Source organism: Ahaetulla prasina, chromosome 1 (assembly GCF_028640845.1).
Source record: "Ahaetulla prasina isolate Xishuangbanna chromosome 1, ASM2864084v1, whole genome shotgun sequence".
In the NCBI taxonomy this organism is placed as follows: domain Eukaryota; kingdom Metazoa; phylum Chordata; class Lepidosauria; order Squamata; family Colubridae; genus Ahaetulla; species Ahaetulla prasina.
The window spans coordinates 74102249-74120151 of record NC_080539.1 but is presented as its reverse complement, the minus strand read 5'-3'; the positions used below and the strand labels follow the sequence as shown (position 1 = coordinate 74120151).

Below are 17903 nucleotides of genomic sequence, written 5' to 3'. Positions count from 1 at the left end.
AGGACTAGGGAAGACATGATAGCAGTGTTCCAATATCTCAGGGGTTGCCACAAAGAAGAGGGAGTCAAGCTATTCTCCAAAGCACCTGAGGGTAGAACAAGAAGCAATGGGTGTAAACTAATTTCCTGACAGTTAAAACAATTAATCAGTGGAACAACTTGCCTGCAGAAGTTGTAAATGCTCCAACACTGGAAATTTTTAAGAAAATGTTGGATAATCATTTGTCTGAAATGGTGTAGGGTTTCCTGCCTGGGCAGGGGGTTGGACTAAAAGACCTCCAAGGTCCCTTCCAACTCTGTTGTTGTGGTTGTTGTGGTTGTTGTGGTTGTTGTTATTAATAATAATAATAATAATAATAATAATAATAATAATAATAATAATAATAATAATAATAATAATTTAGGATTACCTATAATGAAAAGAGTGGGAAGAAATAGTTATATTTTGAGATTATACTATTATAATCACTGGTTAATGTATGTGTTGGTGAATATTATCTTAAATTTAGCCCATATTTTATTTGCTAAAAATATTTATATCAAGAACTAAACCTTAAATCATGCTATTTTTGATTGCTCGGGCAGCCAGTTCAGGCTTTCTATTCAGTAGAGCTCTTCCAATAACAACTAAATTTGCTGACTAAAAACCTCATAACTGTGAAGTTCAAACATGTGTTGTTATTCAAGTATAATACTATAATAATATAATAAAGAAAAGGCCAAGGCGAATCAGAATTGAGAGTTTTCTATTCTCTCAATAGTCACCAATTAATTGGATAGTATTTTTAAGATCTGCTAAAATTAAAATAAAGCAACCTACTATTTAAAAGTATAGAGTTTCTTCTTGTCATTAGTTGCCAACAGGAGGAATTCGTCTATTTGCAGGTTCTTCCTTTTGGGGTAGCAATTTGAAAGACCATAAATGCCACATTTATTTTCATTTACAAAGCTTGCTTACATGACAGAGAGGATTAAAAACATATCATAAATAAGCAACTAAAATAAATTTTAATAAGCAACTGTTTTTAGTAAACAGCAAGATATTATAACACTCATTAAGTTCACAAGAGGCCCTGGCCCTGCTAGCCACCATAAAATTAGACCTGACAACAGCAGGAAAAGTTCTCAGGGAAAATGCTGTTCCAAAGGATGTAAGAAGCAGCACAGAAGAGATCCGTTCAGACTCCATAAGATGATACGTTTCATTGATGGGATTCACAGCATTCTCATTTTAAGAGATTACAGGACAGGGAGAAATAGTTTGAAAAATACCTTATATCCAGGTACTAAGCCATGAAGGCTTTATAGACAACATTCAGCACCTTGAATTGCACCCAGAAGCCAATTGATAACCAATGACACTTACAGAGTAGAGGAGCCAGAAAAATTACTCACACTACTTTGTTCTAACCAAATATAGTTCCTGAATGGCAGAGCTCTGCAGTAATCTAAGTGAGCGGTAATTAAGACATCTAATAAGACTGAGCAGTGGCTCAGGGTCTAGGATGTTGAGCTTGTCGATTGAAAGGTTGGCAGCTCGACAGTTCGAAACCCTAGTGCTTCCATGTAACAGGGTGAGCTCCCATTACTTGTCCCAGCTTCTGCCAACCTAGCAGTTTCGAAAGCATGTAAAAATGCAAGTAGAAAAAATAGGGTCCATCTTTGGTGGGAAGGTAACAGTGTTCCGTGCACCTTTGGCATTGAGTCATGCTGGCCACATGACCACGGAGACGTCTTCGGACAGCGCTGGCTCTTCGGCTTTGAAACGGAGATGAGCACCACCCCCTAGAGTTAGCAACGACTAGCACGTATGTGCGAGGGGAACCTTTACCTTTAAGAAGACTGAAAGAAGAATCTCCTAATTCAGAAACAATGTAATTGAGTCTGTTTCACCTAAAAGTTTTTCTGCAGTAAAACACAGTCAGAGGGAGACATGAACATCACAATTCTTTTTATTTCTGGCAGCTGGAGTAGCATTTCTTTGTCACTGATACATCTCTCTGAATTTAGCTAAACTTTTTGAAGACATCTAAACCAGTAGATGTGAGCAGATCTATTTATCTTTCTTCTTATTTCTTACTTTCCAAAGCTTAGTTTGTTTTGTCTGATTTCTATATTAATTTTAAAGTTTACACGAAACTCAGCAGGCGCCTAGTCAATTTTGGCTGTTGTCAATCTCGGCTGATTGGCATCTAGTCAATTTGACTGATGTCAAAAAGTTGCATCTAATTAGTAAGATTGTGCTCCTAAGTATACTTCAGAGCTTGGGATAGGAGGGTTACCAGGGTTGTGAACTAAAGCAGGGGCCTCCAACCATGGCAACTTGAAGACTTTTGGACTTCTATGGTTAATTCCTTCTACCTTTTATGTTATTGTTAATTGCAGGAAGTCTTTGGTCTACACTAATACTATCATTATTTTTTAAGCTAAGGCTGCACTCTATCCTTGACTTGCAGGATAGGCTAATATGCCTGTGACATCTTCCTCACTGTTTCACCTGAATTTTTAAAAATTAAAACTCATTCATTCTTTTTTTTTAATGGAAATTGGCATACTAAAAACCATTCTACTGACCAATGAACTATACTCATATATTAAAACTTGGATTTTAGATCTAATGTTATTTGGCTCAGATCCAGCAGTTTTGTTGATATTTTGAATCTCTGCACCCAAGCTGATATTTTCTTTAATAGCTTTCCCAGCCATTCTGATCTGTCCTAGTATGTTATCAAATAGGTTATATGGCAGATTTAATTTTGCTATTATGCTTTTGAGTTGCTGCAAAAGCAACATACTTCAGTGCAAGATTTCTGCACTGCATCCATCTCTAAATTTAATGGAACTGCTAGAATAGTATTTACTCTTATTAGAATGGAATTTGCAGAATTCATCAGAGTTGTTGAGAAATTTCCACTTGAACAATTGGTGCTTTCTTTGGTGGAGATGAGTGAAATTGTTGGCATTGTTCTTCAAGAGAACAATCTTTTCAGTCCCCAGTGTTTATGATAAAGCAACGTTAAGAAATTCTCAGAAACAAATGACCTAATATATAATATATAACCATCTAGAATAGATACATGGGATTAATGGTTGCATAGAATACTGTCGATGAAGAAAGTTTATTTGCACAAAAATGGGATATATATGTAGAGTTATTCATATCTATTTTAACTCAGATGTTATACACTTGAATCAATGAACAAAAATAGAAATCACTGTTAAATGGATTCCAATTGTTGCACTCTGAGAATATACAAAAAGCAATATAGCAATTGCAATTGCACTTCGATTTATATACCTCCATATAGTGCTTTACAGTATTCTCTGAATAGTTTACCAAGTCAGCATATTGTCCCCAACAATTTGGATCCCCATTTTACTGACTTTGGAAGGATGGAAGACTGAGTTAACCTTGAGCCGGTCAGGATCGAACTCCTGTCAGGTGACAGAATTAGCTTGCAATACTGCATTCTAACCACTGTGTCACCAGGGCTTCTTGTACAAAAAGTGATTTGTAGTGTACTTTAATGTAGTTTTTTGTAATACAATAAAACTGACCAACTTTCACATTTAACTGGAAAACCTGACTTCAATTGCATTTAGTGGCAAGGATGGTAAATTAGAATGTAATCCAGAGAACTGATGTGATTTATATAATTATGTGAATAATATAAATTTACCCCAATAATTTAAATCCATATGGAATGAACATGATTGTCCCAAATAGTTGTTTAAATCAAGATGTATTCTAGTATACTCTTATCATGATTATATTATAACATGTTGCAGAAGCTGAGTCCAAAAAGTTAATACTTTCTACTTGTTTTGGTTTTATAAAATAATGTCTTTATTAATTTTCAATATCAAATGTTAAAATACAAGCTAACATAAAAGGGAGAAAGGTGTAACAAAACAAAAGTGACAAAAAGATACTTTATAGATTGATGCTATTGTTTAAATTTACAGAAAAGTGGTTGTATTATTATCTTAAATTATCATATTATTTAAGAAATATATATATCTTATTATTATATTAAATTTACATCAAGTTTTTTGATGTAAAAAGTTACTAGTTTCTACTTGTAAGGGAAGTCTGATCAATTCTCTATTATTTCAACAAATTATAGATCCTATGGATTGAAATAAATATTGAATGGCGATAAATATCTCAGTTATTGCGCAAGACACTCGAGTGGATAATTTGGATTTTATTCACAATATTGGTCAATAATAGGATATGTGCTCTAATGAAGATCAGAAACAGTGCAATATTTCCTATCTGTAATTCTGTGCTTAAAAAAACTTGCTATATGGCACATTGTTTTTGTGTTACAAAGTTCATCAAAGGCCATTTATTCGGCCTTTTCATGGCCAGGCAAATACGTGTCTGTTTTTAAACCTTTTAAACTATTTGTGGGTGGGTGGGGCATTCTTTTTTTTCTCTTCTCCCTTTTTCTCTCTCCCTCTTTCTGCTCTCTCTTGCTCTCAGTGCTTTCTGAATGCATTACTGTTTTCTACTGGTTTCCTGCTTTTGTGTGTGCTTTTAATTATTTATGAAAGACATTACTGAAGAAGGTGATCTAATTTTAAATAAATAAATAAATAATATTAGTCATGGCAGAGAGGAGAAATTACACTCCTGATGTTCTTGCTTTGGATTCACCAGAAATGTTATGTCTGCACCAATCCCAAGAAGGGGAATTGTTTTTCCAATAGAAGCGCAACAAAATTTAGCAAAGCATTTCCTGGCATGAATAGAAATTTTTAAAAAGCACAGTGAATCTTTGTGGTCTTAGAATGTTGATAGACAGAATATTGTTCGTGCTGTTTCTCTGCCTCCTTTACGTTAGACTGAGGCTTCAGCATCAATCCAGACTGGACAACCTTGAGGATTGTACTTTCTGTTTGTGCATCCCCACTTGACCACAAGCCAATAATGGGTGCGAATGGTGAACTTGGCATGTTACAAAAGAAGGCAGGGATGAGATTTTCAGATTCTTTTTCTCCCACTTTGAGTGGTTTGAGCGGAACTTAAAGTTGAAAGCCAGAGAAAATTAAAAATCAGACTGTTTTTCAGGGATTTTATGGTAGTCTAGAAAGTTTTAAGCCTATTCAAAGTTTAAGCACTCGTTAATATAGCGGTCTCCAACCTTTCTGGCATTGTAGACTAGTGGCAGGGGGAGAGATGATGGTTGCACATGAGCGGTGGGCAAGCGCACGGACGCATGGCTCTATTTACGCAGCAGGTGCAAACGCATCCCATTCACATAAATGGAACTTTGCACACATGCTCGCCTGCTGCTCGCACAGCCTAGCTCCAAATGTGCCATGGCCTGGTACATGGGGTTGAGACCACTACCTTAAAATCCCTAACTCCATTAAAAAAAAACAACCCCTCATAAATAAGAGTTTCTTCATACTCTGGGGAACTTTGGAGACTGGAGATGGGGTGTTGAGGCTTCAGATTGCCAAATTCTGCAATTGAGGGGATAATAAGAAAATCAGTAGAATTATACATAAAAATCTAATTGGGTATTTATTAGTTTGCCCCAGGGGTGAAATTAAAAAAATTCCCCTAACGGTTCTATGGGCATGGCTTGTTGGGGGGAGGTTATGTCACTGGGTGGGCATGGCCAACTTGACATCACTCACATCGAGCGGCTCCTCACTGGCTCCTCCCCTCCCAGCCACTCCTTGTCACGAATGGCAGGAAAATGGGGAGGGGAATATTCCTGCCTACCATCCTTCCCTCAGTCTGTGCTGAGATTGAGGAATGGATGACAGGCAGGAAAATCCCCTTCCCCATTTTCCTGCTTTTCACAAAAATGGCTCCATTCCAGCTGCTCCACCACCACCCCGTCCCCCTCCCTTCTGGGGACTACCTTAAAAGGGACAGGCTACAGCAGCTCCACTGTAAATGGAGGTTTCTGCTGCGTTTAACATTGAATTCTGTGGCAGAGAGAATGCTAACTTTTCTCCCTCCATTCACAATGGAGCTGCTGCTCCCTTTATGGTTCCCTCCCGGCCCCCTCCCTCCTGGTAACTACCATAAAGGGACGCAGCAGCTCTGTTCTGAATGGACGGAGAAAAGTTAGCATTCTCTCTGCTGCATTTAACTTTGAATTCTGTGGAATATCGAGTGGCTGGAAGACGTGAGCCAGGCATGGGTGGGGCCAAAGAAGGGTAATTACTACCGGCTCAGCGAACTGATGCCCATAATCCCTAGTGGTCCACCCAAACCAGTAGGATTCGAACCAGTCTGAACCGGTAGGATGTCACCCCTGGTTTGCCCATTCTTTCTTTCAGTTTTTTGTTCAGCTTGACAATAATAACCACTTATTAGTCAGCTTATGATTCGTATTACTTTAGTTTTTGCCATTTTAAATTCATTACAGTTTATACATTATGCAACCTAAAAAAGCACATTAGATAGCAGATGAGTTATACTTTAGGAAGACTTTTCAATTTTCCCATGTTTTGAAGAATATTGTCCTCTAGAATGGGAAGTGAATTTGGAATTTGTATATATTTCAGTGTCCATGCAATATACCTGTGATACCCAAAGAAGCTTTGGTTGTAGTCTTAGATCTGATGAGCCCATTGAAATCTGTGGAGGTTGGGTAGTTGCTGTGCCTGGTTGATTATGCCCAAAAATGTTATATGCAAGAACAGGGCAGGTGTATCGGCATATAAATCTGCATATGCATATTTAAAAAGTATATTGAATTACAGAGGTAAACGTCTTGGAAGACACACTTATAGCTATTTGAATGTGGGGGCTGTCTGTTACCCCAGAATAAATAAGAAGCATTATTAGAAGGTGATGCCTAGCATTTCTGCTGCAAACATCTTTTTCCAGCAATGTTTAAGCAATGAGATTGATTGTCATGCTTTCTTCAGCTATATATACTGCACATCATTCAACATATTGCCATGTATTGGGTAAACTGTAGTAAAGGTTCAGATTTAGAATAGATTTCTTTAAGACAAGTTTTAGGTATTTTTTACTATTGATAACTATGCCTGGATGTTCATATTTAAAATCTTAATACCATCTGGAATCTTACATGTACTCTGAATATCTCTGAGTGTAAATGCAGTTAGCAGTATGCGTTAGATCAGGGGTGTCCAAACTTGGCAACTTTAAGACTTGTGAACTTAGTCCTCAAAGCAAAGCTGACAGAGGAATTCTGAGAGTTGAAGTCCACAAGTCTTAAAGTTGCCAAGTTTGGACATCCCTGAGTTAGATGATTTCTTGTCACTTCAATTTTATGATTTGGAAGAAATTCGGTGGGTGCTTTTAACATGCATTGTTAAAACTGTTAAATATGAAGTGGATATTTGTACATTTACATTGGTTCTTGATGCAGTAAGCTGTCTATATTTTTAGAGATGCCTATCTCATATAGAAATACTTTTCTTTCACTCAATAGTGGTGGAGAAAACCTCTCCTCCGCTGCCTGTAGAAGTTGGACCAGATGTCTCCACTTCAAGTGCTAGTCAAGTGATAGCACCAACTCAAGTTACAGGTATGATGCAAAAATCTTTGGTGGTACGAATTGGTACATATTACAATAACCAATGGAATGTTATCGCATTTTAGAAAGTACAGAGCAGCAGAAGAAAATAATGAACCCACAGGGTTCATTTGTAGGTGGTATTGAAGAATGTGCTTCAATATATGAACGGATTTAGATGGGGAGATCAAGTTTCCTGCTAGTTCTTACATTTTGGAAGGATTTCACAAATTTATGTATCAGCTGCGGTTATTCTGTTTGAGAGATTTCAGGTTTGTCCTTTAAAAATGCATATAGTACAGTATAGTTTATCTTAATATTCATCTCAAGGAATTGGGATTTGCATTGCAGTGCAGATGTTCATTAGCATATTACTGTAAATTACTTATTAACATATGCATGTAACAAAATGGTACAGAAAGTTGATCATACTCTTATTCTGTCCTAAGATTTCACAAAACCTCATGGTGCTTTAGTGCCTAGGACAACATGTTTCTAAAGCAGGGGTCTCCAACCTTGGCAACTTTAAGCCTGGCGGACTTCAACTCCCAGAATTCCCCAACCAGCTTTTGCTGGCAGGGGAATTCTGGGAGTTGAAGTCCGCCAGGCTTAAAGTTACCAAGGCTGGAGACCCCTGTTCTGAAGTGAACAATTGGATAATTATTACCTAACTTCGATGTTTAATTAAATAAAGTATAAAAATCACAAATTGGAAAATTAAATTTTATTAAGGACCATGTTCAATTCATAGGTAATGGTATGCGGGTGTGTTCCTCAACTTATGACCAGTCCCTTAATGATCATTTGAACTTACAACAGATCCCCCAAAACTACTTTCGATCAAGCCAGCCCCTTTGTGCTGTTACGTTACTGCATTTTGGGTGCTTGGCAACCAGTCTGCATTTATGGCCATTTGCAACATCCCACATGACTGCAATTTTTGATTTTTTTTCCTGGAAAACTGTTTACTTTTGATTTTTTGAAGAAACAAAAACACCCCATAGTGAACAGTGGGTTCACTTAATGACCACAGTATTCACTTAACGACCAAAGCATTCATTTAATGACCACAGCATTCAATTTATAACCACAGCATTTGCTTTAGGACTGTTGCAGAAAAGGTCGCAAAAGTCCAATGACGTAATTACAACCGTCATGTCATGACTATAATTGCCAGGCTCAGTTATGGTCATAAGTTAAGGACCACCTGTAAACACACAATACACAGAGAGAGAGAGAAACACATACGTGTGTTTGAGTGGTCTGGGTGTTACATATTCTAGGCAACCTGTCTATTTTGGAGTCCTATCTTGGAGTCCTAGTGGATAACCATTTAGATATGAGCCAGCAGTGTGCAGCAGCTGCCAAAAAAGTCAACATAGTTATAGGCTGCATAAACAGAGGGATAGAATCAAGATAACCTAAGTATTAATAGCACTTTATAATGCCTTCGTAAGGCCACACTTGGAATACTGCATCCAGTTTTGGTCGTTACAATGTAAAAAAGATGTTGACATTCTAGAAAGAGTGCAGAAAATAGCAACAAAGATGATTAGGGGACTGGAGGCTAAAATACATGAAGAACAGTTGCAGGAACTGGGTATGTCTACTTTAATAAAAAGAAGGACTAGGGGAGACATGATAGCAGTGTTCCAATATCTCAGGGGTTGCCACAAAGAAGAGGGAGTCGGGCTGTTCTCCAAAGCACCTGGGGGTAGAACAAGAAGCAACAGGTAGAAACTAATCAAGGAGAGAAGCAACTTAGAACTAAGGAGAAATTTCCTGACAGTTAGAACAATTAAACAGTGGAACAACTTGCCTTCAGAAGTTGTAAATGCTCCAACGCTGGAAAATTTTTTTTTTTAATAAAAAAGTTTTATTTCCATTTTCCAACAACCTATTCAATATACAATCTCTTATTCAACATTAGTCATTAACTTTCATTTGTTACTTATTCGGACCTGCCCAGCTACCACTTCCTTCCTTAACAAATCTTTCCTCCTCCCTTCTCTACTTTCTTCTACTTTCTTCATCCTTCCTCTCCTTCGCTTTTCTACTTCCTCTTCTCCTTCCCCACTCTTCTCTTCCACCCTTTCTAACTCTCTCTCTTTCCCCTTTCTTCTTCCTCTCCTTTCCCCCTCTTCTACCTCTCTCTTTCCTACCTACTTTCTTCCTTCACTCTCTCCTCTCCCTTTCCATTCCCTTCTGAAATGGCAGCTGAGCAGCCCCGATTTCATTTCAAATTATTTCAATTTCTTAATTACATATCTTCAATCATTCCTTTACATTGATCCTTCATCTCCCCCCCCCCAAGGCTTCCCAGAACAAAGTACAGGGTATAAAATTAACAATCATAAATTAAAATACAACATAAGTCATAATCCATAGTCACTCCTCTCTCTAAGACCTTAACTCCCTTTCCAGAAACAAAAAAGTACATTCTTCTTCCAGTCCATTATATATCAGTCCATTCCACTCCTAAAATCTTCAGAATCTTCCAATTAAATTAGTATTTCCAGTTCATCAATAAAATACATAGTTTTTAATATCCAGTCTTCATATTAATCCATTCCACTCCTGAAGTCTTCAGAATCTTATAGTTTTTAATATCTAATCTTCATCGATCAAGACCAAGACGATATTCCATCTTCCAGTATTCATCAGAAATTCTTTTATAATATTCCTTTCTTCCTTAAACAGTCTCCCAAATATAATTCATATTTCCAGCTTAAATTCTTAAATTTTTATCCAATCTCCAAAAATAAACAATATTCTATCTTCTCATATCTTTAATATCACTTACATAAATCAAATAACATTGCTAATATTAATATTTCTTCAATTTACCTTACATCTGTCAAATAACGTTATTAAAATTATACTTATAACTTATATCCAAAATATATCAATTATAACAATTAAATTCTATTTAACCAAATACCAACATTACATCCATAAATTTTTCTATCTGTCCTCCAAAAGTTAAACAATATTCCATCTTCCCATTCCTTTATACTTCACATATACCAAATAGTAACACCTTATACCCAAAATAGATCAGTTGTAAAAATTAAACCCTATATATATATATTTTAAAAAAAATACCATCAAAATCACATCTTAATCATTCTTCTTCCCCTCATCTTCTATCTTACACATTTTCCACCCTCTGCTCACCAATCAGCTTAACATCTAACGATAAAGAATTTCCAATCTTTAATATATTGGTGTAAAAATCTCTTGTTTAAAAACTTATTAAGAAAAGGTAAGCTTCCAAAAGTTCCTATAAATTTTTTTTTTCCATATTTGAACTGAAGAAGTTTCCAAGTTTTTAGTAGTTAATTCTGTTTGCTTAAGAGCCATTTTTAAACTGTAAAATCTACTAAAAAGAGAAAAAAAATCAATAAACTTTTCTTCTTAAACATTGTGATAAAGAAAAAGGTAAAAAGAAAAAAAATCATTAACAGTTCTTATTCATTCCATTTAAAAAGTAGCTTGTTATGTTCTTCTTATAGGTTCCACGCCAGCAGTTATAATAAGCATTTCCTTAACTTTCACTTCCAATACACAAAATGCCATTTGCTAAAATCTTCTTACAAGCAAATGCCAGCACACTCCAACACTTTTAAAAGCAGTTGTTTTTAATTGCTTAATTGCCATCTTCTTTTAAACTTTATTTCTTAAAATTAAAATTAGTAAAAAATCTTTTTAAATTTCTGTGCAACCAGTCTTAAAATCTCTTCCTTTATCCTTCTGTAGTTTCACTTTCCTTTGTATATTACAAACGCCATTTTAAAGTTAGTTCAAAGGAAGGCTATTTAAGAGCCGAAGTTAAGATTTATTACTTGCAAATTCTTGCTAGTCCTCCTGCTTTGTTCTGTCTGTGTTGAGTTCTCTTTAAAAATAAATCTTGGCACAGAGATGGTCGCGGCTTCTCGTTCTGTATAAACAGAAGCACCCTGGGCACGGAGCTTCGTCAGGCTAAAGGGGAGCTCTCACCCTTTGATCCCCTGGTTAAATTCCAGGGCCTCCCGGGGAGCTCTACCCAGACCTGACCACTCTTCTCTCCCCCTTCTCCCGGGGGAGAGAATTCCAAACCGTTTGACAGCCCATTTACGCTGTCAGGGACGGTTTGATGAAACCCAGGGCAGACGATCCCAAAGGAACGTCCACGAAGCCTGCGTTGCCAGCGGAAGTCCTACACTGGAAATTTTTAAGAAGATGTTGGATAACCATTTGTCTGAACTGTGTAGGGTTTCCTGCCTAAGCAGGGGGTTGGACTAGAAGATCTCCAAGGTCCCTTCCAACTCTGTTATTCTATTCTATTTTCCACTACTATACATGTAAATAAATTATGGGGACATTTTTCATGACATCCTCAATACAGATATTTCAAAGGCTTGGCTCTTTTTCAGCTGTAGGTATTTTTTCCTCCAGATGTTTATCTAAGGCCAAATATCTTCCATCTTCGTATGAAGAATATAATGAATGAATTAGAGCAAAATTTCTTAAACCAACAGTCACAGTGTTCATGTGCACCTTTAATTCAACTTTACATTACTAGTGCCACTGGGCTGTGGTTGGGCCCATAGCCTCTGCAATTCTTTTCTGTTCCAATTTGATATCTCCCAATAGGGTGGGGCATCTTGAATAAGAAATAGTGTTACTCCATCTAGAAAGCACAACAGCAAAACATTGCCAGATAGCCTGGCTTCATTGCACACTACTCTTGCCCGGAATTTTCTCCAGAGGAGAAAATAAAAAAGTGAAAGCTGAGGTAATGATGTTAGGTTGTTATGAGGAAAATTTTCATAGTTCTCCTAGGCAGCATACTTTCCTTTTGCCAATAGCAGGAAGCTGCCATAGCAAGAAGCTCCTTGGGCAAAATTTGCAACCCCAATCCTCTATTGATATTGTAACTTAATTAATTATGGCATCATGCCATCGTGTCAGTGTTAAATCATAGTGTTAAATCATAGTGACCTCATAGCTAGAAGTCCAAATTGGACTTCTCCAACATGGTCAATGAAGTTTTTTTAACAATGCACAATAACTGTAGTTGAATACATCTATCAGTACATTATGTGTAAATAATGCAACAGAAAAAAAGACTTTTACATGAATTTATCCAGATGCTTATATTATGTTCCCCTTTGCTGTGGAATCATTTTTTTAAAATCCAAATTGACCCTAGTTAGTCTGTGTTTTTTAAATCCTTCTTTTAAAAATGATGATATGATGAAATGTTTCAAATGGTTTACTACAAGTATTTTCCCTTCATTTAGAAATCAATGAATGTACAGTCAACCCAGACATCTGTGGACAAGGACATTGCATTAACTTGCCTGTGGGATACACCTGCTTATGCTATGATGGATATAGGCTTAATGATCAACAAACAAAATGTTCTGGTAATCTACGTTCCATGATCCCAGTTGCTAACATGATGCATATGAGAAGGTTCTGGAAAAATACTACTATTTATTTCTCTATTGTGACTATAGCAAATAAGAATGGTTCTTCTCTTTTGGGCACGTAATGCAAGTTAAAATATTTTAATTTATTTTCCCCTCATCCTTTCTTGAGTTTCTATATATGACATGCTGGGTTTGTTTATTTCCTTCATAGATACAAAATTATAATTTGATTTACGCATTTAAGTGAGGAAAATTGAAGTTTCTTAAATCACTCAAGAATTCCATAATTTCATGATTTTGGAATCCTAATACAAACCTAAGCAATTTTATGATAGATTTACTAGGATATTTGCAAAAAATATAACTCAACACTTAAACTCCTCATGTAATCTAACATTAAATCTATATAAGTAAAAGATTAGTCTTTACCTCCTGATTTCTAAAAGGTTGCATAAGCTGAGTGCATACAATGTTTGCTCCTCATATTCATAAATATATAACGTTCCATCTAAAAGATCAGCAAATGAAGATTTCATGTCCAAAAAAATTAATGCTCCGAAGCTTAAAGCTGGTAATTATGTTTTTAAATCAAATTTTATATAAAATCCTATTATGTAAACCTATTTGAAGTTTTTTTAAAAAAAATCAGTAGGTACTTAAGTACTTTAGGGGAAGTGAAGCAATGGAAGTGTAAGAGTATGGGGTGTTTTTGAGTCTTCATATATTTTTATTTCTTTTACAGATATTAATGAATGTTCTCAGACTCCTCATCTCTGTTCCCTTGGGCGTTGTGAAAATACAGAAGGAAGCTTCCTATGTATTTGCCAGGCCGGGTTCATGGCCAATGAACAAGGAACAGATTGTGTTGGTAATTACTGAGCTTTATATGAGGCAGCTTCTTAATCCTTAACGCTAATGATCAAAAGCATGAATTTGAAATATATTTTGGAATATATATGATTGGAAACAAGTTATATTGATTAAGGAAACAATTTGATTGAATAGATGCATTCCTTAAAAATACTGCCCAATGCCATACCCCATACTATAGCGGTAGTTAATATTTGATCACAGTTACAGAGGGAAAACAGAATGAAAGAAATATTCCAACTTTGTTGTTTTATATAGATAATTTAACCATAATAACTGGGACAGATGGTTTTTTCAGGTCTAGCATGTAAAAAACCACAATATTAGACACAGATAATTTGTACTGCAATTTCTGGCAAATATTTGATCAGTGTTCAAAATAACTTTTCCCAGTAAATGTAATTTTGATTTTGGGGATCTGGGAGTATTTCTCTTTCTATATTATCCCTCACGATCCTGAGTAATGTATCCCCAAATTAATAACCAGAGTTTGAAAGAATAGGTTCAAATCAGGAGTGGGTTCTACTTACATTTACTACCGGTTTGCATCTTGCCCGCATGCGTAGCTCACTTTTGATGACATTTGGGTCAGTGGGCAGAGCCTCCCACCGGTTTTACTACCAGTTCTATAGAACTGGTCTGAACTGGCGGCAACCCACCACTGGTTCCAATTCAATGTATTTGAATGGTTCAAATACATTCTCAAAAACCATTTCAGCAAATTATATAGATATCCAAATGAACCAATGATTACAGTAAACATTGTTCTTGCCATTTAGAAATTATATTAACTTCAGAGTTTACTGAAGAAAATACTCTGCTTAGAACTCCCATTCTCTCTATTCTTTTGCCTCAGACATTAGCATAGTTCTTATACCGACATTATATTGTCAAGGAAGTACAATTGTCCAAATATATATTTGAAATCTGTATTGTGAACAATAATTTCCACAAAGACACAATCACTTTGAAAAATGGATGCCTAATATGGCATTAATATATATAGTATATGTTGATGTAACAAGACATGACTATTTTTGTATCTTACTTTAGCCTTGTTTTCCCTCGCAAGTATAATCCAATCATTCTGAACGAAAGTCATTTTTCTCTCTCTACGGATACTACAAATTTGTATCTGTGTATAAAGTAACATGAAAAAGGGATAATGAGAAATATCAAACTAATGATAGAGCAAGTATGAGCAATATAGTCAACAACATCTGGAGTCAATTTTATTTTTTATGAAGGTGGTAAATTTCTCCTATCTGTCTCATGTAGAAAGCATTCTACATAAAAAATGAGAGAGAGAATAAAAATGTACCTTAATTGCAGTGGTGAAATCCTCCTCAGGTTGTCACTGGTTCGCTGCCGCCGCATGTGCAATGTGCACCAAACGTGCACTGCGCACACACACATGCACAGTGGACACCAAATGCACGCTGCATGGGCATGCATAGTGGACACCAAATGCACACTGCGGGCGCATGCACAGTGCACACCAAATGCGCATTTTGCATGGAAAAAGGAGCCTTTTGAAGGTACCGTATATACTCGAGTATAAGCCGAGTTTTTCAGCATGTTTTTTGTGCTGAAAAGCGCCCCCTCGGCTTATACTCGAGTCTACGTCTCGATGTACTTCGGGAACCCCGCACAGGAGACGCCAAAGAGGCGGCGAGATCGTCCGGCGGGATTTGCCCAAGGCTGAGCAGTTCGCCGCGCGGACCTCGGCTTATATTTGGGTTGGCTTATACTCAAGTATATACGGTAAGTAGAACAGCGAGGGGGGACAGCTGTGCCGCGCAATTTCCTGCTTTCTAGCAAATGTAAATTGCGCGGCACAGCTGATCATCAGAAATACCAGTTCGAATGAACCAGTAGCTTTTATTACTACCGGTTTGCCGAACTGGTACAAACCAGTAGCATTTCACCCCTGCCTTAATGGTAGATCATATTCTTGATATATTATTATTTATTATTATTTATTTATTAAATTTTTATACCGCCCTTCTCCCGAAGGACTCAGGGCGGTGTACAGCCAACGATAAAACAAAATATATACAATTAAAACAACATTTAAAACATAGCAAATTATAAAGGCTGATAAAATTAAAATTTAGATTTTAAAATTTTAAAATATTAATAAACCCCAGGTGAAAATCCCAGGTTCATTGCCTGACCTTTCTGGATATGCTGAAAAAGTCTGAAACTGATGAGTTATTGACATCTATATACATTATAGAGATATATAGATGTACAGTATATCTATATATTTCTGACTTAAGTAAAGAACATTTTTCATAGATCTCAGTCATAGTAACTTCTGTTGATATCCAAACAGCAAAAAAAGGCTTTTACAAATTGGGGATACTGCAGAACAGACCCATGAGTTAGGTAATAGTAACACATGATGATAGTTTTGCAAGGACTCAGCGCTTTTGAATTTAAAAAATCTTTTAGATCTTTTTTATTTATTTTATTTATTTATAATTTAATTTCTATACCGCCCTTCTCCCAAAGGACTCAGGGCAGTTTACAGCCATATTAAAAACACAGAATACAAACAACAAATTTAAAACAGAATTAAAACAAAATATTTAATAGGCCAAATCAACTAAAACGGTCATAGACTGACATAAAACCCATTTAAAATTTCGATTTTGAATTAAGATCTAAATTAATCTGTGGATTTAGTATTTACGAGTGGTATTTGTCTGTCTATCTGCCTTGTCTGTCTTTCTTTCTTTCTATCTATCTATCTATCTATCTATCTATCTATCTATCTATCTATCTATCTATCTATCTATCTATCTATCATCTATCTATGTAAACTGCTGTATTTTTTACTTAAATGTTTGTATTAAAATTATCACAAAATTGGGTTTTTAGATGTTGATGAATGTGCCAGGCTTGATACCTGTGGAGAAGGACTCTGTGTAAACACCATTGGTTCATATAAATGTGAATGTGACAGGGGATTCCAGATGAACAGAAGGGGCCAGTGTGAAGGTGAGTTTTAATGTCTCCTAAACAAATTTCCCGACTACTTAGCTTTAACTATGTTATAATTCTTGTGGGGGGAGGGCGTCACGGAAAGAAGCCATTAGAACTACTAGCCAAGATGAAAAAAACATAATCATGACATCATAATCCCTTTGTTACCTACTTGCCTGGAACATTTCAGTGGAAGTACAGAAAGGACTGAACTTGCTCTGCAGCACATATTTCGTCACTTTCCTCCCTTTGGCTAACACAAATATAAACCATATGCTATTGACAGTAGCACAAGCAAAGCAACCTTTGCCTCTCCTTTCCACATGAGGATTGTATAGTCCATATCAAAATACTCCTTAGCTCCTATGGCCTCAGTTTTTCTTTCCATTTTTCCTGGGTAGTTGGAGATAGTTCAAAATAAAATATTAGGAGGTAGCTACCTGCTATTTTTACTTTTGAAGAATGCCTCCAGGACCAATTCTTTCAAAGTAATTCTGGAACCAGTATTCTTTTTGAAAGCTTGCCAATCTTCTAAGGTCTTCTTGTTTTGTTTTGTTTTGTTTTGTTTTTTAATCTATTAAAATTCTGGAAGGACTGAGAGCCTAATGGACAACATGAGACACACCTACAAAATCAAGTTGCGGATCTTCCAGAATCAGCATGGATGGCAGCCAACAATGCTGCCTCAGTGCTATCTTTGTTTTGGGGATAGATTTCATTTATTATATAAACTCTATAAAACCATAAACATTGAATGGCTTTGCCTTAGGAAACACATTATCTTTTTAATTTGTTAATCTTCTGTCCTGAAATTGCTTATAAGGTTGCTATTTCCAATGAAGGTAATTACTTTAGGGTTATGTAATAGCAAGAATTACTTACCAAAAAATCCATTTGTAGTTGGAACAAAACACTGGCAGAAAAAAATCAACTTTAAAGAAATAAAACATCTAACCAAAAAAACATGTGAAATTGGTTTTTGCCATGAAGTTTCTTGGCTTTGAATAAAAAATCAATGTAAATTTACTTGAAGACTTCATATTTTGTCCTTATCTACAGTATATCATTTTTATCAAGAATATATTAATCATTTAAACCTATCATTTCTA

At 36.0% G+C, this 17903-nt stretch overlaps 1 protein-coding gene across 3 annotated transcripts in view; it reads left to right on the top strand.

Annotated features, from left to right (window-relative positions):
- Positions 1–17903, top strand: part of LTBP1 (latent transforming growth factor beta binding protein 1) — a 240885-nt gene that overhangs the window by 165032 nt on the left and 57950 nt on the right. For all 3 annotated transcript variants that reach the window (XM_058164199.1, XM_058164191.1, XM_058164180.1), the window contains 4 exons: positions 7433–7528; positions 12802–12927; positions 13676–13801; positions 16690–16809. In XM_058164199.1, the coding sequence (XP_058020182.1) occupies positions 7433–7528; positions 12802–12927; positions 13676–13801; positions 16690–16809 (468 nt within the window). The remainder of the gene's footprint in view (positions 1–7432; positions 7529–12801; positions 12928–13675; positions 13802–16689; positions 16810–17903) is intronic.